Source organism: Neovison vison, chromosome 10 (genome assembly GCF_020171115.1).
Source record: "Neovison vison isolate M4711 chromosome 10, ASM_NN_V1, whole genome shotgun sequence".
NCBI classification, from domain to species: Eukaryota; Metazoa; Chordata; class Mammalia; order Carnivora; family Mustelidae; genus Neogale; species Neogale vison.
The window spans coordinates 15,127,541-15,152,465 of NC_058100.1; the positions used below are offsets into that span (position 1 = coordinate 15,127,541).

Here is a 24,925-nt window from a genome sequence, read left to right on the forward strand (position 1 = left end):
ATGTCTTCTGCAGGATTAGAGCAGTTTGTTGGAAGAATGCAAGATTTTCGATTTTACCAAGTGGCACTTACAAACAGGTAAGTGAATGTGGTGTTGTAGAACTCAACAGGTGTAAGAATAATTCCTGAATGTGCTTAAGTAAGAGTTGCAAAAGATTTTATTATTTTCATCTTTACAGCATTTGACAAATATCCCCCAATTAATGTTTATAATGTTTACTTTGGCTTAGCCTATGATTGTTAGTCACTAGTGCAACTCCATTGGGTAATTCCTTATAATATGAAATTGATGAAATTCTTTACAAAGGATTTTCTCTAAAGAAACTAGATTTTTAAAAATAAGTTGTATTATAGAACTTGGGGTACAAGAAGTAGTTTCTGATACATAAGAAACTGCTCTATCTGCCTTTTAAACTTGCTTTGCTGAATTTATAAGTACTGAGAATTTAGAAAAATGAAAATGATTATTTCGATATATGGGAAAGTCTCGAGACTGAGCTATTAGGCTTAGAGACAAAAAGAATGAGTAATTTTTCATATTTTTTTATATTTCCAGTGAACAAAAATTATATACATTTGGACTAGTGTTAATCAAGTATTTCTTCTTAAGAATAGGTGGGAAATCTTTCCTAGGGATTCTTAAAGAAACATAGATTTTCATTTTCTTCAGAAAAGTCCAGGTGAAATTCTGCTTAGATGTCCTCTGAAGTTTCTTTCCCAAGTAATGATTTGATTATATGATAGTACATTGTGGTATAGATGAGATGATGTTGTTTATTTCTATTAAGTATCAAAAAGAATGATGTTTATTCATATTTCTTAAAGGAAGGTATAGATTAGTGTTGTGAATTTCCAAATGACAGGAGTAGCTCTTTTAAGCTTGAGAAGTGTTGCTCCCGAGGTGCTTCTATGGTCAGTGGTATGTCCATTAGAAATATAAACATTCTTTACTAATCTATATAATCGTGAGATACCTGAACAAAGTGTGCTGTAACACTGGAACCCATTATTAGGGAGATTTCCTGGCAGCAGTCTCACTACCTTTGAATCACCAGTGTCTAAAATTCTGGAGAGCAGTGTTGCAATAATCTGGGGGGCTAATAAAGTTTTTCCTGGGAGCTGAGATGTCACTTTTTGTTCCATTCAAAACCTGGTATCAATTGGAAAATAACAATAAGATTTAAAGAAGAAGGTAGGATTTCATGTGATTTAGTGAATGGGAAAAACTGCCCGATTCCATTCCCCCCAGGGGAATCTGAAGGAAGAAGCCTCATCTCTCTAGTTATACCTGGGTTACTAGTGTTGGCCTGCCTAAGATATCTGGAGAGGTATTATGGGAAAGAATGCCTATAAATAGAATAACTAATTCTGACCTAGAACAGCTATATTGCCCTTAATGGAAAAATTAAATATGTCTGCCTGGAATTGGCATTATTCTTTGACTGTTGGCAGCTGCCAGGTGATCCAAAGCCATTGAAGCACTTTAGGGTGCCAAAATCTGTACTGATGAGTCACAGGAAACCACTGACAAATGGTCTTGGCCTCAGTCCCTTTACTTAAAACAGCAGCAGACAAAATGATACTTGCTTTCTTATTTCTTTCCCATGGATGAATTGGAAACAGTATCTATAACCCTTAGGATTTTCAATATATTATCATTCATTTTCGGGGTAAGTCAGTTTAACAACCTAAATGAATGTTACCTTTTTTTTCCCCCATCACAAATAGGCGCAATAAAATATTATGATATTTAAATAAATGTCTCAATAATCAGACCAGGACTAACCCATGCTTCTCAATGTAAAAAGTTAACACAAGAATTTACTGTTTCTGGGGCACCTGCGTGGCTAAGTTGGTTAAGCAACTGCCTTCTGCTCAGGCCATGGTTCCGGGGTCTTGGGATCGAGCCCCACATCGGGCTTCCTGCTCAGCAGAGAGCCTGCTTCTCTCTCTCCCTCTGCCTGCTGCTCTGCTTGCTTGTGCTCTCTCTCTGTTAAATAAATAAATAAAATCTTAAAAAAAAAAAGAATTTACTGTTTCTAATATCCATTTTATGTGTATGTTTGTTTGGCCAGGAATGAGTTTGATCTTATGTTCTATTTGGAAAACAGTTAAAATTAAATGGGTAGTAATTAAAGCATTAAAATAGTGATATTCATTTGTAACAACCCTTGGATGTTCTATTACTGCTGAGCTATTTGTCCTTACAGTCTGCTTCTTACACCCACAGGGAGATTCTGGAAGTTTTTTCTGGAGATCTGTTCAGATTGCATATCCAGTCCCATTGCCGCTGCCCTGGCAGCCACCCTAGGGTTCATCCTTTGAAACAGCGGTACTGCATTCCCAATGACGCAGAAGAGACAACCACTGACAGGGTGTTACGGCTCAGTCCTGAAGCCCATCCTCTTTCTTTTGTCAATGATAATGATATTGTTACTTCGTGGGTTTCACAAGTGTTTACAAATATTACCCAGCTTCATCAAGGAGTGACTATTTCGATAGATTTGGAAAATGGACAGTATCAGGTAATTTGAAATAATGGGGTCTATTAATTTCCTGTAATGGCTACAACCAGTCATCACTAAATTAATGGCTTAAAACAACAGAAATTTGGGCGCCTGGGTGGCTCAGTGGGTTAAGCACCTGCCTTCGGCTCAGGTCATGATCTCAGGGTCCTGGGATCGAGTCCCGCATCGGGCTCTCTGCTCAGCAGGGAGCCTGCTTCCCTCTCTCTCTCTCTCTCTGCCTGCCTCTCTGTCTACTTGTGATCTCTATCTGTCAAATAAACAAATAAAATCTTTAAAAAAAAAAACAGAAATTTATTCACTCACAGTTCTGAAGATCAGAAGTACAAAATGAAAGTATCGGCAGGGCTACTCTCCCTCCAGAGACTCTAGTGCAGAATCCTTCCTTGCTTCTTCCAGGGTCTGGTGACTCCGGGTGTTCCTTGGTTTATGGCCACATAACTCCCATCTCTGCCTCTATTTGCACGGGCCTTCCTCCTTGTTTCTCTCTGTGTGTCAGTTTTTTCTTCTTGTTCTGTTGTAAGGCCCAGGCTTCATCCAGGATGATTTCATCTTCAGGTCCTTAAGTTAATTACATCTGCAAATACCCTATTTCTAAAGGTCACATTCACAGGTACCAGGAGTTAGTTCTTGAACGTATCTATTTGGAGATGCAATTCAATCTATTATAAGGTGAATCAGGCAATTGAACATTCTTTCACTAAAGTAGTATATAATAATGTATAAAATAAAAATATCTAAAGAAAATATGTAGGGCCTACTTTTTAGATATTTTATGAAATCATATGAAATACTGAAAATAATTCTTTTTACTTTATTATATTTTATATTTACTTTTTACTTATTTATATTTATTGTATTTATATCTATGAGGTGCTTATTCTAAATAATTACTTAAAAAGAACTTATATAACAATTACCTCATGTAAGTAAGGTTCTTTTTCCATGTCTTTCTATCAAACTTAATATTAATTTGCACTTAATTTATAGAATCCTTGGGAAAGGATGGATATGCAATTATAGATTGTGTTCCTTTTAGTAGAAGGCTATGAAGTCTCTGGCTGTCCAATAAATATTTGATAATTATCAAATGATAATTTGAAACTAACAATTTCCTCATTTGATTTATACTGATGGGTCAAATTTAAAACTTAAAGACAATGATTAACTTATCCATTTCAGGTGTTTTATATTATCATTCAATTCCTTAATCCACAACCAACAGCAATAAGGATTCAGAGGAAGAAGGAGCACAACCTAGATTGGGAGGACTGGCAATTTTTTGCTAGAAATTGCAGAGATTTTGGCATGGAAAATAATGGAAAATTGGAAAATCCTGATTCTGTCAACTGTCTTCAGCTTTCCACGTATGAATATTTAATAAATAATTATATTTGAAGGAGTTCATTTTAATAGACTACTGGGTTAATAAGAAGCAAAGGTAGACTAACTCATGAGACTGGTAGAGATTTCTCTCCACCACTAACCTTCTTGAGGCAGATTCTTTTAAGAGTCCCCCCCAACTTGAGTTTTAAACTGCATTGAAATTCTCATGGGAGGGCCTGGGTGGCTTAGTCAGTTAAACAACAGCTCATGACCTGAGCTGAAACCAAACTGTTGGTTCTCTCTCTGTTAAATAAATAACAGAGGTTTCAGCTCAGGTCATGATCTCAGGGTTGTAAGATTAAGCCCCATATCGGGCTTTGCACTCAGCATGGAGTCTGCTTGGAATTCTTTCCCGCTCCCTCTGCCTAGCCGTTTGCTCCTCTCCCTGCTCCCTTGCTCTCTCTCTCTCTAAAATAAATAAATAAAATCTTAATTAAAAAATTGGGTTCTCTTAAAAGACTTGACAGTATATTTTGTATATAGTCTCATTTGGATTTTATAATCTGATTTTTCAATTGTTTTAGCAAGTTATCTATATTAATAGAATTTTATTATGCCCTCCAGAAAATGTTTTACTATGTTTTTCTCTGATGCTATTATATTTGCACATGAAATATCTGAGATATGTATGTTTCCCAGAATGAAGAATTTAAGCTGTTACAAATATTGTGTAGCAATGTCTCAAAGTTAGGATGTTTTGTTAAAAATATGAATAGCTTTTAATGGCTTCAAATTTTTTTCACCAACAGTTTTACTCCATATTCCCATGGTAACATCACATTTAGCATTCTATCACCTGGGCCAAATCATCGACCTGGCTACAATGACTTTTATAATACCCCATCTCTTCAAGAGTTTGTAAAAGCCACACAAATAAGACTTCATTTTCATGGACAGTACTATACAACTGAGACTCCGATCAGCCTCGGACACAGATACTATGCAGTCAATGAAATCACCATCACTGGGAGGTAATGTTAATTACAATACTTTGATGGCAGGGTCCTTTTCTCTATGAGTTTTGTTTTCAACCAGATTTTTGTCATACTTATTTAAAAATACATTAAGATTTAGATCAAGCCAAATTCCAAACTTCACATTTTGAAATGGTTTCCTACTCTTAAGATTTTTTGGAAAGATTTGCATGTAGTTCTTTTCTGTATGTAAGACCACACTGTTATGGAATCAATTTTCAAAAGCTAAAATTGTGTTTAGAAGGTATGATACCCTGAATCGGGCTTAGAAATAATTTACCAAATATTTTGCTAGTTTTTTTCTGGAATATAATTTTCAAGTGTTCTTGAAATCAGAGAGCAGGAGCTAGATTAGTTACAACCATATTACCAGCCACTTTGTAAGTACAGGGATTGATCTCTCTGAGTTTATAATTCACAAGTTTATGGGGAATATTTGTCTTCCTAGGATTAAAAGCTAATATTCCCTAAATAGTTTATAAACATCTGACTATATTTGAGAACATGGCTCACAATATATCAAAACACGGATAACTAGAGATACTCACTCGTATGGAAATGGCACATATAGGTTATATTTAGAATCAAATTGTGTTAAAAGAATGATATGCACTGTAAATAAAGTACATCTTCAGAAACAGACCAAAATACCAAACTATAAGTATTGTTTGTTTAGTAATACTATAAGATAAATAATAATACTATTAAATATTCACCATATAACTTTGGGGGGAAAAAACCAAATAATTGAAATATGTTAATTTCATCCTACAGTTTATTTTAAACTTTCTAGTTCCAATTCTGTCTTTAACAGTTTCAGTAAATGCCTTGGCAAGTTTGCTATGTACTGTCGTAGGTGGAAACAACCCTCAACTCTTTTCCTAGGGAGTCTTAAAAATTACCTTCTCAGAACAATATGGTTTGGATATTGATAACACTTTATCCAATACTTTAGGATGAGTCAACAACCTTCATGAACATCTATATGATAAAAGAGAAACTGAATTTTGTGTTGATTAACATACTTGACTTCCTTGTTGGATCCACACAGTGGATATATTCACAGGTCCTTAAATATATTCATAGTTAGTTGAGTTGGCTTAGGAATTGTCTGATGTTCCTGTTCACAGATGTCAGTGCTATGGTCATGCTGATCAGTGTGACACAACAAGCCGGCCCTATCAGTGCCTCTGCTCTCAAGAAAGCTTCACTCAAGGACTTCACGTGAGTTCTCTGTTTGATACATGGATATATATTTTTAAAAAAGTGGAAATGGGAGAGGGATGATGAATTGGTGTATATAAATTAAAAAAAAATTATTATCATACATTAGTCACTATACTACATCATTACTGTACATCATTACTTTTTTTTTTTTTAAAGATTTTATTTATTTATTTGTCAGAGAGAGAGGGAGAGCGAGCGAGCACAGGCAGACAGAGAGGCAGGCAGAGGCAGAGGGAGAAGCAGGCTCCCTGCCAAGCAAGGAGCCCAATGTGGGACTTGATCCCAGGACGCTGGGACCATAACCTGAGCCGATGGCAGCTGCCCAACCAACTGAGCCACCCAGGCGTCCCCATCATTACTTTTTAATGTAGTATTCCATGATTCATGGCTTGCTTATAACACCCAGTGCTGCATGCAATACATGCCCTCCTCAATACCCATCACTGGGCTAACCCATCCTCCCACCTCCTCCCCTCTAAAACCCTCAGTTTGCTTCCTGGATTCCATAGTCTTTCATGGTTATCTCATCCTGATTTCCTCCCCTCTTCATTTTTCCCTTCCTTCTCCTAATATCCTCCACGCTATTCTTTGTATTCCACAAATAAGTGAAACAATATGATAATTGTCTTTCTCCACTTGACTTATTTCACTTAGCATAATCTCCTCCAGTTCCATCCATGGTGATGAAAATTTTGGATATTCATCCTTGCTGATGGCTGAGTAATATTCCACTGTATGTATGAACCACATCTTCTTTATCCATTCGTCTGTTGAAGGCATCTTGGCTCCTTCCACAGTTTGGCTATTGTTCACATTGCTGCTATGAACATTGGGGTGTATGTGATTCTTCTTTTCACTACGTCTGTATCTTTGGGGTAAATACCCTGTAGTGCAATTTCCGGGTTATAGGGTAGCTCTATTTTTAACTTTTTGAGGAACCTCCACACTATTTTCCAGAGTGGCTATACCAACTTGCATTCCCACCAACAGTGTAAGAGGGTTCCCCTTTCTCTACACCTCGCCAACATTTCCTGTTTCTTGCCTTGTCAATTTTTCCATTCTAACTGGTGTAAGGTGGTATCTCAGTGTGGTTTTGATTTGAATTTCCCTGATAGTTAATGATGTTGAACATTTTTTCATGTGTCTGTTAGCCATTTTTTTTTTTTTTTGTCTTCTTTGGAGAAGTGTCTGTTCATGTCTTCTGCCCATTTTTTCGACTTGATTATTTGTTGTGTAGGTGTTGACTTTGAGAAGTTCTTTATAGGTCTTGGATACCAGCCCTTTATCTGTAGCTTCATTTGCAAATATCTTCTAACATTCCATGGATTGTCTCTTTGTTTTGTTGATTGTTTGCTTTGCTGTGAGGAAGCTTTTTATTTTGGTGAAGTCCCAAAAGTTCATTTTTGCTTTTGTTTCTCTTACCTTTGGAGATGTGTCTTGAAAGAAGTTGCTGTGAATGATATTGAAGAGGTTACTGCCTATATTCATCTCTAGGATTTTGATGGATTCCTGTCTCACATCAAGGTCTTTCATCTACTTAGGGTTTATCTTTGTGTATGATGTCAGAGAGTGGCCCAGTTTCATTTCATTCTTTAAGAAAACTGTTCCATTTACAATAGTAACAAAAGCAATAAGATACCTAGGAATAAACCTAACAAAAGAGGTAAAGGATCTATACTCTAGAAACCATAGAGAACTTATGAAAGAAATTGAAGAAGACACAAAAAGATGGAAAAACATTCCATGCTCATGAATCAGAAGAATTAATGTTAAAATGTTTATGCTGCCCAGAGCAATCTATACTTTCAATGCCATCCCAACCAAAATAGCAATGGCATTTTTCAAAGAGCTGGAATAAATGATGCTAAAATTTGTATGGAATGAGAAAAGACCCCAAATCACCAAGGAAATGTTGAAAAAGAAGAACAAAGCTGGGGGCATCATGTTGCCTGATTTTAAGCCACATTACAGAGCTGTGGTCACCAAGGCAGCATGGTACTTGCACAAAAACAAACACATAGATCAGTGGAACAGAATAGAGTCCAGATTATGGACCCTCATATCTATGGTCAACTAATTTTTGACAAAGCAGGAAAAAATATCCAATGGAGAAGAAACAGTCTCTTCAATAAATGGTGCTGGGATAATTGGACAGCTATAAACAGAAGAATGAAACTCGACCATTCTCTTACACCACACACAATAAGTATAAATTTTTAAACTTAATTTTGGTCTACCTTCTGGGTTTGAATAAAAATAAATTGATATGAGCCCAAAATATCAATTATTTCAGGAAATTTTTGGTAGGAAAAAAAAGCCATCAAAAGGATGAAAATGTTGGGGTGCCTGGGTGGCTCAGTGGGTTAAAGCCTCTGCCTTCGGCTCAAGTCATAATCCCAGGGTCCTGGGATTGAGCTCCGCATCGGGCTCTCTGCTCAGCGGGGAGCCTGCTTCCCTTCCTCCTCTCTCTGCCTGCCTCTCTGCCTGTTTGTGATCTCTTTCTGTCAAATAATTAATAAAATCTTTTAAAAAATAAAATAAAATAAAGTGTTGTTCTTATTACAAATTTTTTTAAAAAGATGAAAATGTCATTTTTAAAAATAAACTCTACCAGAAAAGTAAAAACTAAGATTAAACCTTGGTGTTTGACTTTACTTTTACTTTTCTTTGTTTTATTAGTGTTTTTGTGTTTTATTAAACAATTTTTAAGGTGTCTGGATAGAATGGCACTAAAAATAAGGGTCTGAATCCTGCATCTAAAAGGTATTTATACAAAGTGTCTATGCAGCAGAAGAGTCTTTTGATGCAGAATTTGCAGCAATTAAGTTGAATTCATTACTGATATCAGTAACTTTATCTATTTGAAAATCTAGTAAAATGATTCAGAAGGTGTGTTACTTTTGTTTGTCTAATGATAGTCAGGGGACGTTTTATGGTTGAAGTCGAGACTTAGTTACATCTTTAAGAAAAAGAAGTAAGTGGAAAAGAAATTGAGAGATATTCATTGGTAGAAATAGCCAGCATCAACATCAGTAACAGCTGATATGAAAGCAAGTATAGCAGCAGTAACAATCATACCAATGATAAAAAATAAATAGTATGGAGTCTTTGGTAAGTGATATTTAAGGTAATTGACAGCAATTTGCGGGAAAAAAAAGTTAAAGCCCTACTTCATCGTATGTATAGAAGTCCAGGTGACTTAAAGACTTAACTTTAAAAGTAATTATAAATCTATTAAAATAAGGATTAAAATTTCTAAACCTAAAGCTAGGTACTTCATAAGCAAAACAAATACAAATAGAAACAAAGAAATATATCAGAGCCATGAAAAAAATTATTTATTTATTTGAGAGAGAGAGACAGTGAGAGAGAGCACGAGCGAGGAGAAGGTCGGAGAGCGAAGCAGACTCCCCATGGAGCTGGGAGCCTGATGTGGGACTCGATCCCGGGACTCCAGGATCACGCCCTGAGCCGAAGGCAGTCGTCCAACCAACTGCGCCACAGGCGTCCCATCCATGAAAAAATTTATTGACATATTATGTCATATACATATTTAAAATTCTTTATAGTGTAAGGACTAATTAATTGGATGAACTTGATTGATTCATTCTTATTCAGCCATAATTGTGTGTTTAATTTTTTCCCAACTTGATTGGTTCTTGATTTTAAATTTAAAGTAACATTTATTATATTTTTTCTGGTGTCTTCTTCTTTTGATTCTTTAAGATGCTTATTTCTCCTTCCTTGCAATCAGGGATTTCTTTTATTAACCTCACAATGTAGCACTGTCAGAGATTCCTACTTGTCTCCTAAACTTCGCCTCATATGTGTTTTTAATTAGTCACTTTGCTTTTCTCTGTCATTTGTTTTAAGATCTCATGGAACATCTTGTTTTTTAAAAACCGTCTGTCAAGATTTTAGAAACTCCATTTCTATCTTCTGAGATTCTTAATCTGATCTAATTTGTTTCCAGTGACAACATTAGTGCATTTGGTAGCAAGAATATTATCTACAATTCAGACTTCCTCTAGCACATTTAGGATGTAGTCCTGGCCCTCACTTTCAACTCAGTCTTTGATTTGGTTACAGCTTTCTTTCTTTCTATGTGCTTAAGCCAAAACTTTCATGTTCTAATTCAGATGTTCCTTTGAACTTATTCTCTAGATCATTGCTTTATGTTGTTGATCTTTTAATTTATACGTTTAGTCTTCACCACTGGTTGATAATTGCTTTGAAAGAAGGAATCTTTTACATATTTTTGGATTTCTAACATCTAGAGGCTTTGAATTTGGTTTGATTAGAGTATCATGAGAAAAAAAATCTTTTTAAAAAGCATTGATTTTAGTGTGTTTGATTGTATGGCTTATCATATTGTCCCAGAAAGGAAATTAATTGGATGAACTTGATTGATTCACTCTTTATTCAGCCATAATTGTGTATTTAAGTTTTTGCCAGTTTGATTTGTTCTTGATTTTACAGTTAAAGTGACATTTTATTTTATTTTTCCTAACATCTTCTCCTTTTGATTCTTTAAAATAGACATTTCCCTTTCCTTGCAATCAGTAATATCTTTTATTAACCTCACTCCTCCTCCCCAAACTCACCAAGAGCTCAGTTAAAACACACTCAGGGATGAATTTAGTGAGGTACCTTAATCTGAATTTATGTAATATATGCAAATTAAAGACTGGGTAATGCTTTCAGATGATACGTTGTTTCCTGAGCTTCTCTTGCTTTGTTTAGACTAGTTCATTCTCATCCCTTCAACCCCTACCCCCATCTTCCTTTTCCTTTTGCTATCCCATCCCATTTTCCCCCCTTTCTCTCTCTTTAATTGCTCACAGTTGAGTGATTGATATTTTATGATTCTTGGATGATTTCATGCTTCCCCTTAAAAATAGAGCCATTAAATGAATCAAGGCTCATGATTGGTTTCAGAATTCAAGTTGGGATTTTCAGACTTGGTCTCAGGTGGTGACTGTTGGATTATGAACTAGCGAAATAATTAACTATAATTTAGGTTGAGAATACATTTTAATGCTTCTTATTTAGATATTATGTGTCTTTTAGAAACAAAGGTAAAAAGTTGACTTTTTTTGTTATTTTCTTCCTTGACATATTTTGATAATTTGTGAATTTAGCCATAAATAAAAAAGCAACATATTATCATTCACTTAGCAAAGTTTGGCAAATGTAGCTGAAGGGACAAATTCAATAGACTGTTGAATGATTTCTCAGTGCTATGATATTTTCAATAATGTGTTGAAAATGAGAAATGATTTTATAAGGCATTCAAAATATGCCATTCACTTATTGTTATCATTCAAAGTATTTTAATACATGTGGGACTTACATATCTGAAAAAGGTATCTTATAATAATTTCAAAATATATTTATTCAAATGCTTTTCATATTGTTCTACTTTTTAAAATAATAAGTTTTAATATAAGCCATCCATTTCCTATTGGAATCAGTGTTCTTTTTAAAGATCTGGACATAATCCAAAAAAGAATGTCTTCAATTTTACAGTATTATGCTAACCATTAATAATATTACTCAATAAACAGGGCTTCTGTGAATTATATTACAGCCATTTGGCAAACAGATGAAAACGTAAGCCTTGAGAATATGCCAGTTCTTGGCAATTGGCAGTCCTATAAGAAAGTGTTTTTAGAGGAAGTGAAAATGAATGAAGTTGGAGAAAGGAGTAGAATGGCAAATTCAGAAGCAAGTTCTGACATATAACCATTCCAGGGAATTTTCTATATAAAGCATTTAGTTGTTTATAAAGTTGATGTCACAATTGGTGGTCCACAGGTGGGAATGATGTTTAAGTAATTTGTTACTTAATTTCTGGAAAGAATTTTCCCTTTTCCTCCTCCTCCTGTTCCTCCTCCTCTGCTGCATTTCTGGCTTCTATTAATCAGAAAATAATCCAACACTCTGCCTTTGTTTCCCCATGACAGCCTAACTCAAGGTAACAATTACCCTCTTTGGAGCAGTATCATTCTTTGGTTTGCTACCATATTCACTATTGTCTGTGGCCTTATATTTGGGTGACCTGACTTATGTTAATACCTCATCCTCTTAATAAATTAAGACTTTCACTAGTAGTGAGAATACATGATTAATTACTCTGGGAACAGCAAGATTGACTCATTCATAACTCCATTGGTATATCCCATTTCCTTTGTCCACTCACAAAATTAAAAACAAACAAAACAAACTCTTAAGAAAAACTATTACTGAAGACCTCTCTGATCTTGAGTTAAACTTCAAGCCAACTGACTTTATTCTTAAATATTTCATTGTATTTTGTGAAACCTGAAACATCTACCTTGGAGAGGCTCAGTGATTCTCCTCAGCACTACTGTATGGAAATCTGACATATTTTGGTGGTTGTATTGGCAGTTGTAAGAATTTGAGTTTAATGTATGTTACATACCATAAGTGATAATTGCATATTTCATTAATAGGGAATAATTTTAGAGTATTTGTGACATTTCTCCTGTAGAAATGACTGAAACAGTGAATAGTTTACTGGTTCCATTTTAGGATTAATGTAGAGCAAAACAAATCCCAAAAGATTATACTGTTCAGTAACTTTCAAGCAGAATTGAATGTTTCAAAGGAAAATGCAGGATTACAGGCCATTTAACTCTTTGTGAATCATTTAATAAGAAACACATATTCTCTTTCAATGGTTTCAATAGCATAAGTAGTTAGGAAATGATCTTTTAAAAAAAAGTGAGGAGACTAGCAGAGGGGTAGGGGGGCATTTTAGAAATCTATGTACCAAAAGAATGCATGTTGAATAACTCCATGATATGAAATTTTAGAACACGCAAAGCCAATCTATAGTGACAGAAGGCAGACTGGTGGTTTCCCAGGATAACAAATAATCACTCTTACTTACACACGTATTTTAAAATTTAAGTGAATTTTTTTAAATTTTGAGATAATTGAAATTCATATACAGTTGTGTGACACAATACAGAGGTTTCTTGTACCTTTTATTCAATTTGAACCATGATAACATCTGGCAAAACTAGTGATGGTTCTTTTTACGCAACTATCCTGAAATGATTTGCGTATGATAAAATGTACCCATTTAAAAAGATATAGTTTGATGAGTATTAACAAATGTATGCTCTTGTGTGATCACCTCCATATTCAAGATCAGAATATTTTTGTCTCTCCAAATATTCTCTCATTCTCCTCTGCAGTCAGTGTCTCCCCCGCTAACCTTCAATCCTGGGAAACCACCAGTCTGCCTTCTGTCACTATAGATTGGCTTTGCATGTTCTAAAATTTCATATCATGGAGTTATTCAACATGCATTCTTTTGGTACATAGATTTCTAAAATGCCCCCCCACCCCACTGTTAGTCTCCTCACTTTTTTTAAAAAGATCATTTCCTAACTACTTATGCTATTAGCTTTATTTCAATAGTGTATCTCTGGTTTACCTGCTCAAGAATTCCACTATAACTATAAAAAAGTATGCTTCAGGTCTTAGATACAGAATGCAACTTAGGGATTGGAATCTTAGGTATGTAAAATTTATGTCATCTAACACGGTTACTTCGAGTATACCCATTACTCCTCCTCTTCTCTTTACCTGGACTAAGAATTCAAGTGTTGATAGAATCTAGCTTTGAGGAGTGTGTTATCAGTTGAAACTTGCATCTTTATGATTTTTCATTTTCTTTTAATAGTTATGTTCATCTTTCAGGGACTCTTGGCTAAGAGTGATGCAATCATCAGTGCCTCCGCCAAACACTGGTACTTTGTTGGTTACTTAGCTATTCTTTCATCATTTTGTGACATCATTACCTGCAACGGTGGCCAAGTGTTCACAGAGCAATTTATTAGTAACCATGAATACTTCTCTTATTCTTTGGCTCTGATTTGTGACCCTTTTATAGCATTAATCATGGCTTTTATGAATTAACTACAATCAAGCTATCAGTATGCATTTTTGTTAGTATTATAAATAGCAGAGCCAGCTTAAAACATTTTATATAAAAGGCCTTCCTACCATTCAATAATTTGAATGGTGCCAACATCACACTCTGCAATGCTTATTATGTAAATGAATATTTCCTGTTATTTTAGAAAGTGTGTTCCTTTAGAGCACTAAAGTCCAAAAGTATGAGTCATCATGACTAACTTAAGTCATATTTTCATTATACATCAAGCTTTCCCAGTAATGTTTTTTGTTTGCTCACAGAAAGATGTTACTCTAAATGAATTTTACTTTATACTCTAATCTTATAAATACTAATGAATTAATTTTTTATGTAACTAGCCTTCAGATAGTTCATATCATAGAATCTCTATTAGATGTACATTTAGTGAGTCAAGGCCCCAAATTTAATTTCCTATCTGGCACATGGTGATATTATTATTTTTAATCTTTGTGCTAGTTATTCCATGTTCATAGACAGGAAGACTCAATATTGTCAAGATGTCTGGTCTTCCCACCTTTATCTATAGCTTCAGTGTAATCCTGATCAAATTCCAAAAGTTATTTTGTGGACAGGGCACCTGTGTGGCTCAGTGGGTTAAAGCCTCTGTCTTCAGCTCAGGTCATGATCCCGGGGTCTGCATCGGGCTCTCTGCTCAGCAGGGAGCCTGCTTCCTTTCCTCTCTCTCTGCCTGCCTCTCTGCCTACCTGTGATTTCTGTCTGTCAAAATAAATAAAATATTTAAAAAAAAGTTATTTTGTGGATATCAACACATTATTTCATTTTTAAAAATTGATTTCAATTATCTGACATATAGTACTTCATTAGTTTTTGATGAAGTGTTCAATGATTTATTAATTGCATGTAACACCCAGTGCTCATTGAGTCACGTGCCCTCCTTAAAACCTATCACCTGGCTACTACCCCATCTCCCCACCCCCTCCCTTCTGTAACCCTCAGTTTGTTTCCTGAAGTCCAGAGTCTCTCATGGTTTGTCTCCCTCTCTTATTTCTTCCCATTCAGTTTTCCCTTCCTGCCCCAATGGTCCTCTGCACTATTCCTTATGTTCCACATATGAGTGAAACCATATGGCAATTGTCTTTTTCTGCCTGACTTATTTCACTTAGCATAATCCCCTCCAGTTCCATCCATGGTGATGAAAATGGTAGGAATTCATCTTTCTGATGGCTGCGTAATATTCCATGGTATAAATGGACCACATCTTCTTTTTACATTAATCGGTTGAAGGACATCTCAGCTCCTTCCGCAGTTTGGCTCTTGTGGACATTGCTGCTATGAACAATGGGGTGCATGTGGTCCTTCTTTTCACTACATCTGTATCTTTGGAATAAATACACAGTAGTGAAATTGCTGGATTGTAGGGTAGCTGTGTTTTTAATATCTTAAGGAACCTCCTTATCATTGTTTTCCAGAGTGGCTGTACCAGCTTGCATTCTCACCAACAGTATAAGAGGATTCCCCTTTCTCCATGTCCTTGCCAACCTTTGTTTTTCCCCATCTTACTAATTTTTTTTTCCATTCTAACTGGTGTAGGGTGGGATCTCATTGTGGTTTTGATTTGTATTTCCCTGATGGCTAGTGACATGGAACATTTTTTCATGTATCTGTTAGCCATTTGTATGTCTTCTTTGGAGAAGTGTCATTTGCAAATATCTTCTCCCATTCTGTGGGTTGACTTTTAGTTTTGTTGACTGTTTCCCTTGTTGTGCAGAGGCTTTTTATTTTGATGAAGTTCCAATAGTTAATTTTTGCTTTCATTTCCCGTGCCTTTAGAGATGGGCTATTTCTAAAGTTTGTGTGAGGGATACAAGACACAAAATAGCCAAGACAATATTGAAAGACAAAAACAAAGTCGGACTCCTGACATTACCTGACCTCAAGATAAAAGTTACAGTAATTAAAATAATATGGTCTTGGCAAAAATAAACAAATAGATTAGTGGAATGGAATAGAAATAGACCCACATACATATCATAAACCCTAATGTAAACTGTCACCTTGGTTAATAATGATGTGTTAATTTAGGTTTATCAGTTTATAACAATATTCTACTCTGATGCCTGATGTTAAAAGTTGGAGGTTCTGTGAATAGGTAGGGACAGGAGGTATATGGGAACTCTGTATTGGTCTCTCAATTTTTCTTTCAACTTGAAAATGCTTTAAAAATTATAGTCTATTGAAAAAGTAGCACTTAAGACAGACAGTAATGGTTACATTTAAATAGACCAAATCAAAGGTTTTTTTGAATTAGTCTTTTTTTTTTAAGATTTATTGATATATTTTAGAGAGAGAGAGAGAGAGTACAAGTGGAGAGAAGGGTAGAAGCAGACGGAGAGGGTGAGAGAAAATCTTCAAGAAGACTCCCTGCTAGGAATGGAGCCTGATGCAGAGCATGAGGTGGGGCTCGATCGTAGGACCCTGAGATAGTGACCTGAGCTGAAATCAGGAGGTGGCTGCTTAACTGACTGAGCCACCCAGGTGCCCCAGAATTCCTTAAGTTATTCTCAAAGACTGTGGAATATTTTCAAATTTTAACTTAGGCGATATTTTTACTTAAGAATGACACAGCAAAAGAGAAGAAATATAGTTTGTAACTTCCCCAAAATACGGAAAATAAGGAAGAAACATCTTTCTTAAAATAAGACAAAAAAAAAAGAGTGGGAAATAAGAATGTAAAATATATAGAAAATATAAAGTCATACTCCATGATGACTAACATAACGCATAAATAAATAAATAAACAAACAAACCAGACTGACAGAAAAAAAGAAAATATAAAGCCCAAATATCTCAACAGTCATAACAAATATAAATGTGTTAAACTTGTCCATTAAAATTAAGTGCTGTCATACCCACAAAAATATAATAGGTACTGTTGTCTGAGCAAAGCCTGCATTAATGTGAGACAGTACCTTAGGCACAAATTTTAAGAAGGCACAAAAGAACTTACTAATCAAGATAAAGAGTATCTTAATATAATACTTAAAAAGACAAAATAATACTAAAATCTAGGAGGAAAAATGTGTAAACATTTAAATAAAAGTAAATTGTTGTTTTATAATTCTTTGTTACTTAGCAATGAGAACAGTCTCCAGTTAGCCACAACTCCTGCCTAGCAGTTCTATAAGGCTCTCCTGTGTCTGCCTCATATGAAGGTTGGCCGTGGTTTGGAAACAGATTGGTCAAGATGATGAGTTATATATAGCTATACTTTTTGATTATATAGTGTTTATTAACTTTCTCCACAATACAGGAGGATATTTTATAATGGCTATAGGGGTACATAATTTTATTTGGCCTCAGGTTACAATAGGGTTCAACATGGCCCTGATGTTGAGGTAGTGAGACATATACCTAAAACACAAACACACATGAAGCTTAAAAATTTAAAAGCTGTTTAAGCTATACAGTATTAGATAAAATAGATTTTAAGCAAAAAAATTTATTAGAGATAAGGTATTTTATTACATAATGGTAAATTATATAATGTAAAAATTACATACATTTGATAATTACATACATTTGATACATTTGAAAAATTACATACATTTGATAATACATAGATTCAAAAGTATATAGCAAAATTTGACAGAATTAGAAGGAGAAATTGACAAATCCAACATCAATGTAGGAGACTTTCATATATCCCATTTGTTAATTAATCAAACAGGCAGTTAAAAAATTAAAATCCTTAATAATTGAGAATTGAAATAATTTGAAGCCTTATCTAACAGATTCCTATATCCAACAATGAAAAAATGTACATTCATGTCAAGATCACATGGAAAATTTATGAACATTGATCATATACTAATCAATAATAGTAGTCTCAACAAATTATATAGCATTTATAGTCATGACACATTGTATGCAATAAGTAAATAGTTCTAAGTAAATTAATATATATAGTCATTTCACTATTATCCAAATGAGTCAAGAAAAGTAAAAATAGATGGGAAAAATCCCAACTAAACTTACAAGCCTTTTATTAATCCAACAACATTTTATTGAGTACTCATTTGCTGAGCAGTAGGTTTACATCTCTGGGCAAAATACAATTATTCCTCTTCTTAAAGAGTTCACATTCTCCTAGGAGTTGTTGTTGGGGGGTAGGGGAGGCAAAAGAAGTAAAATAAGCAAGTTAAATATATAGTGTGTTGGGGTTTTGTCTGAAGGCGTAGTGCTTTGTTTTGAACTGTGTCAGTAGAATGAATTGTGGAGGCCAGGATGCCAAATCAAGCAAGGAGAGTACAAAAAAGAAAATTTAAGATCATTCTCCCATGTAAACAAAGCCAAAGATTTTAAAATGATGAACCAAATCTAGCTTTTCATAAAAACAATAATATACAGTAGCCAAATTGGGTTTCTCTCAGGAATGCAAGTAAAATTTAATATTAATAGAATTATCAATATAATTCACCACATTAACTCAAGAAAGGAGAAACATGATCATTTCAACAGAATTAGAAAAAAGTAGTTGATAAAACTTAACACCCATCTAATTAAGGAGGACACATATTGCATGGAGCACAGGGTGTGGTATATAAACAATGAATCTTGGAACACTAAAAAATAAAATAAAAAAAAAATCAGGGCGCCTGGGTGGCTCAGTGGGTTAGGCCATTGCCTTCGGCTCGGGTCATGGTCTCAGGGTCCTGGGATCGAGTCCCGCATCGGGCTCTCTGATCGGCGGGGAGCCTGCTTCCTTCTCTCTCTCTTTGCCTGCCTCTCTGCCTACTTGTGATCTCTCTCTGTCAAATAAATAAATGAAATCTTAAAAAAATCAAAACATTTCATAATATTAAGAAAAAATGAAACTTAACAACCATCTAGACAAGTGTTTTTAGGACACTCTCAGTTGAAGAAGAGCCTCTTAACCTGATAAAGACCATCTGTAATTTTCTAGTATTAACAGTGTACATAATGGTAAATCCCTTGAAGCATTCCCTTCAAAATCAGGAATAAGACAAAGATGTCTATTATTCTGCATTTTATTGGAAGATCTAGCCAGCTCAATATGATAAGAAAAAGAAATAAACTCTTAAAAATTAGAAAGAACTGAACTGTCAATGTCTGAAGATAAGTTAGCCAGAAAATGCAAAAAAATTCCACAAATTATTAAATATTAAGGAGAATTCAGTAAGGCAGATAGATATAGGAGAGAAATGTGAAAATAATATGCCAAAATAACATATGGGAAATTTAATTTAATTTAAAAATCATTTTCCACAGAAAATATAGAATGTCTTTACAACTCCTGAATACAAGAAGCATAACTATAAGAGAAGAAACTAATAAATGTGGCTACCTTGTAATTAGAAACTTCATCAAAAGCTACCATTTAAAAAAAAAAAGAAAAGTTACAGATTAGCAGATTATATTAGCAATACAATGCAACACAACACATATAACAAAGGGTCCTTTTAAATCAGACTAACTGAAAAGCAGACCAAGAAAATTGAACCAGCTAATTTGCGGAAGATGCTAGAAATGACAGCTCAAAAAATCAATATACATATGAAAACATCTGCAATTTTACTGGTTATCAGTAAAGTAATCATAACCATGAGATAACATTTTATTCTCATGAGGTTGGTAAAGATTCAAAAAAAATCTGAAAATTTCAGTTGCTGACAAGAATGTAGATTACTGACAACGCATCTACCACTGATGGGAAGGTGCCATCACTATGGGAAAACAATTTGCAAATATTTAATGGGATCCGTATAGCAGTGGGGCTGAATGCATATAGCTATTACAGCAACATGACTAGACTCTTAAACGATTGAATACAAAAAGCTTGTAGAATAATATATGCAGTATATCATTATGTAAAATTTAAAAACACACAAAACAAAACTGTTACTAAGTAATACATACATAAATATAAAGGGTAAATATGAAGAAAAGCATGTGAATGCTTATTACTACATTCAGGTGTTACTGGTGGAGTGGAATGAATATTGTGGTGTTTTGTTTTTTAAGTCAGGTGGTGAATAAAAGAACACAGTTGTTTGCTTTTTTATTATTTATAAATTTTACAGTCCTAAATATTTTAACATAATTTTCCTAAAATACTATAGTATGATTTATTAATCTATCAGGAACATATTGTCTATGCTAAGTATTCTTGCTACTGCTAAAATCAAAGTGGAGGTGACTCTCTTTGGCATGGAATGACTATTTCAAAATTCATGATTACTGTGTACTTTTATAGTTCTAATGTGAAGATTGATCATTTGCTAGCTTCATTCAACAAATATTTATGAAATGCCTTCCATGTGTAGAACATTATGCTACGGTACAGCCATAACATCTTGATTACAGATGCAAGTATTTGAAAATATTGAAGGACTTTCATTTATGAAAGTCAAAAAAGATTTCCTGGCAGACACTAATTACTATAATGAATGGAGATGACTTTAGTGCAAACAAATTATTCAGACCAACAATTCATAATTAATAGGTAATATAAACATCATCGACATTTTAAATCTTAAAAGAAAAATTTAAATGTAGCTATACTAATGAAAGGATTTTTTAAATGTACTAGTCTGGTATACAAACATAATATTAGATCAAATTTCCAATATAAAATGGCTTTCTATCCAAATAGTAACTCAGATGCTTTTTTGTATCCACTCACTGAGTGTAGAGAAACCCTAAAAGCTGAAAGACATAATGGTGGGGTGCCTGGGTAGGCCAGTTGGTTAAGCATCTTGACTCTTGGTTTCGTTCAGGTCATGACCTCCAGGTCCTGAGATTGGGCTCCGCCCTGGGCTCCCTGTTGAGTGAGGAGTCTGCTTCAGATTCTTCTCCCTCACCTTCCCCTTTTCTCCCTCCCTGCTTGCACATCTACTGTCTTTCTCTTTCTAAGATCAATAAATAAAATCTTTGAAAAATAATGTATTTTATTTCTTAAAACATGAATCCGTATCTTGACGAAGTACATGTAAAGAACATCTTAATATGATGACTCCATTTTCTTTTCATTGGCATCCTTTATAAAATAGTGCAGGTTCCCCTATACAAATGTGTTCTCTACTCCAGGACACATTTTCTGGCATATCGGTAGGGGTTTCCTTACAGTGATATTGCCTTGGCTTGGTCACTACCTACAAACTGGAAAAAACATAAAGTCCTCCTCCTGGACTCTTGGGAGAAAAGTATCTCATATGTGTCTTTTCTATTTAGTGCCCTGACAAGTCCTACAATTAAAGAGAAAGGGACAATAAAGAAAGGCAGGCAGGCCAAGGGAGAATCACATATTAAACAATGACCAGTATTCAAAATTATTAAGACTCCTTTCATGCCTGTTATGCACATAGATCCGTCTCATTCAACAGCTACACATTGTTAGATGGTCTGCTTTCACAGTCAGAAGTTCCCTCCTTACAAGTTTATTGGCTGTCAGTTATATGTATTTTTAAAGATTTTATTTATTGTAGAGTGAGAACAAGGCGGGGGGAGCACAAACAGGGAGAAAGGCAAAGACGGTTGGAGAGGGAGGACTCTGCACTCAGAATAGAGTCTCATCTGGGGTGATCTCACAGCTTTGAGATCATGACCTGAGCTGAAAGCAAGAGTCAGACACCTAAACGACTGAGTCTTCCAGGCCCCCAACAGTTATATTTTTATATAGACCACGTGTAGAACTGAAGCAGTTGTCCAAATGATTCTGCTTACAGTTTTTATTTTTTTTAAAGATTTGATATATTTATTTATTTATTTGAGAGTGGGGGGGCGGGGTGGAGATCACAGAGGGAGAGCGAGAGGGAGAAGCCAAGATCATGACCTGAGCTGAAGACAGATGCTTAACTGAAGGAGCCACCCAGGCAACCCCTACACTTTCTATTTTCACAAATGTTGATTTTGTTTCCCATGTTATCAGATTTGTTTTATTGGGTGATGTTTTAATCCTCCATTGGACTTTGCCTTCAGAGGCACAGACAAGGCATTGCATAAATTAGAAACTTTCTAAAAGTAGCCAACATGTATTAATGGTTGAATTGTCAGGCTCTGTATGTTAAGTGCTAATGATCACGGCATTACCACAGTGTCTGATCAGTATTGTCCAATAGTATTAGTATTTAATTCATGCTATTAATTTCAGCACCTAGAGAGCAGCTAAGTACATATTTTCTGTGGGCACTTTAATTATATGAGAATTTCTAACCAAGGGAAAGATAATTACTGAGAAAAGAGTTGAAGGATAAATACATGAAGATTTCTGTCTTCTCAATGGCAAGGCATAATAATTGTTTGGAGTTTGTTAATTGAGATTGCATAATAATCTTATAGGTAAAAATCTGCTGGAAAATATTGCATTTATCTTTAAATCTTTAATGTTACTCTTCACAAATAAATACTAGAAACATTAAGATATAGTCCTGTAACATGTCATAAACATGAACAATTGATGGGATCATTCATTCATGCATTCTTTAAATATATTTATCCCCTATCATGTGCAAAGTACTGAGTTACTTTCTGTCTAGATTGTCTATGCAGTTGGAAATTTCATCTGTTTTTGCCACTCCCCCAACACTCTGCCCAGTCTATCACTGATAAGAAATTAGCAAGTTTGTCTAATCATACCTTTGTGATTGGAGCACTAGAGCTGCATAGGGAAACTTTTATAGGAAAATGTAGTTGTAAGAGTACACTGAAGTTTTCATGTTTATAAAGATGATTACTATATCTAGTAGACAAAAGAAATTATCCTGAAACTACACCATTTGAATTACAATTGAACTGCTACGTCCAACGGAAAGAGGAAGCTGTGAATAGAGTCAGAGGACAATTATTATTATTAGAGATTTAGACTCTTAAAATTTCCAACATACTGATCTGATGAGAAAGGAGCAATTTACAGACTTTCAGAAGATCTCTAATTCATTTGCGCCATTTGGGAATAGTTGAACAAATTGCCTCTTTTAGCTCAGTAAGTAGTACCATACTGACTTCTAAAAAGTGAGCATTTTATAATTTTTCACTTTGGAACAGATTGCCTTCCTCCGCTTCCCACACAGGCAGGGGCTACATACATTCCTCTGAATTTTCCAGCTGTGGGGGATGGGGAGGGAGTGTCTCCAACCTTGGGTTTCGAGGATTCTGTCATCTAGTTTAGGCTCTGAGCAGGAGGTAAGTGTGAATAGCCTTAGTAGGATTCACTCAACACCTCTCTCCTTGAGATAATTTTCTATCCCAGCAACCAGCATAACATGGTGGTTAGGAGTGAGGGTTCTAAGAACAAAGAGAATGTTATATATGCATATATACACATATATATGTATATATTTATATATAATATATATTTTTCACATATATGTAAATTGAGTACCTACTATGTATGAGGGTTTCTAGGCACTAGCAATATTGAAATGAATAAAATGCAACAAGCATTATTGTCCTTATGAATTTTCACATTCTAGTTTATACTAATCATCATTCCAGTAGGTGACTTTAGAACATTATTGTTTTTTTTCCCTATTCCTCAGTTTTCCTATCTGTAAATGGAGATAATAGCAACACTTACTTCATAGATTATCAGAAAGATTTATCAGCTGGTTAATATGAATCACTTAAGACTGACACCATAACATATTAGCTTTTCTTATTGCATGGGAAACATTGCCTAGATAAAGACGTCTGTGTGTATTTTACTAATGAGGGTAGCAAAGGAAAGAATTTTCTTTCATTTTGTTTTTTTTTGCTAGAACCAGGAATGAAGAAAATGAATTCACTAATAGAAATGAGCTCTTGTTGCATCATCCATTCATTTATTCACTCCTTTATACATTCATTTGTTCATTCCCTTACTCAATAAACGTTTATTGAGCAATTATAACATTTAGCATTCTGCTGTGGTTGATTTCATCAATAAAATCTGGTTTCTGATTGAAGAAGCTTTGAGTCAAATAAGGATCATGGGTAAGTAAATGGACTATGAAAATAGCCCGTGATAATTGCAGTGATTTAAAATGTATAGACTATATGTTATTTTCTCTAAATGTTTGATAAAATCAGGCAGTCCTCATAGTTGTCTTTTGTGTCCCTGAAATTTTACTGTGTATGTTATGTACTAGACTTAAGGAAAAATAAATTCTTATTTCATTATTTACTGTACTGGGAAATTAGCTACTTCTTATAGATTTTCCAGATATGACTTTTTATTTTTAATTAAAAATTTTTTGAAGTCTTTTATTTATTTAACTAATCTCTACACCCACCATGGGACTGAACTCATAACCCTGAGATAAAGAATTGAATGATTCTGAGTGAGCCAGTCAGGCACCCCTCCAGATGTGACTTTTAAAAATGAACATTTAAGAAACCATTCAATACGTTTTCTGAAATAATTCAAAAGCAGGTATTTTTTTTCTTTTCTGTTTTCTTAAGTCTATGAATGTTGAAGACAAGTTGGTTTTTTTGATGATTCATGGCCATTTTTCTGAGCTTGAGTTTTCAAAGGGCACTGAGTCTGTTAAGTCTGTTGAGCAGTTCTGTAACTTTCAGGAAGATTATCCATGCCCCTAAACCCTGTCCCTACCACCACCCTCTCGGGGATTTGATGTATCTTTGGATAGGAAGACATTTTCTCCTTTCTTCCTTCAGAGACACATAGTGGTCATTAAGGATTATTGGGTAAGTGACTGAGTAAATATGAAATTCATATTTTCTCTGTAAAGTTGAAGTTATTCACAAATAAGGGATCAAAAGTGAGAGTGATGAGAGTGAGTTGGTACAAATGCTTTTGGACCTTTGAATTATTTTTTGGAATATTGTCTTTGTTAGTGTATAATGGTAACAGAAGAATACTAT

At 34.6% G+C, this 24,925-nt stretch overlaps 1 protein-coding gene across 1 annotated transcript in view; it reads left to right on the forward strand.

The window, feature by feature from the left end:
- The window catches only part of USH2A (usherin), a 689,941-nt gene that overhangs the window by 70,567 nt on the left and 594,449 nt on the right, over positions 1-24,925 (forward strand). The window contains exons 4-8 of the mRNA XM_044266844.1: positions 14-77; positions 2,230-2,524; positions 3,707-3,891; positions 4,660-4,881; positions 6,015-6,108. Coding sequence (XP_044122779.1) covers positions 14-77; positions 2,230-2,524; positions 3,707-3,891; positions 4,660-4,881; positions 6,015-6,108 — 860 coding nt within the window. The remainder of the gene's footprint in view (positions 1-13; positions 78-2,229; positions 2,525-3,706; positions 3,892-4,659; positions 4,882-6,014; positions 6,109-24,925) is intronic.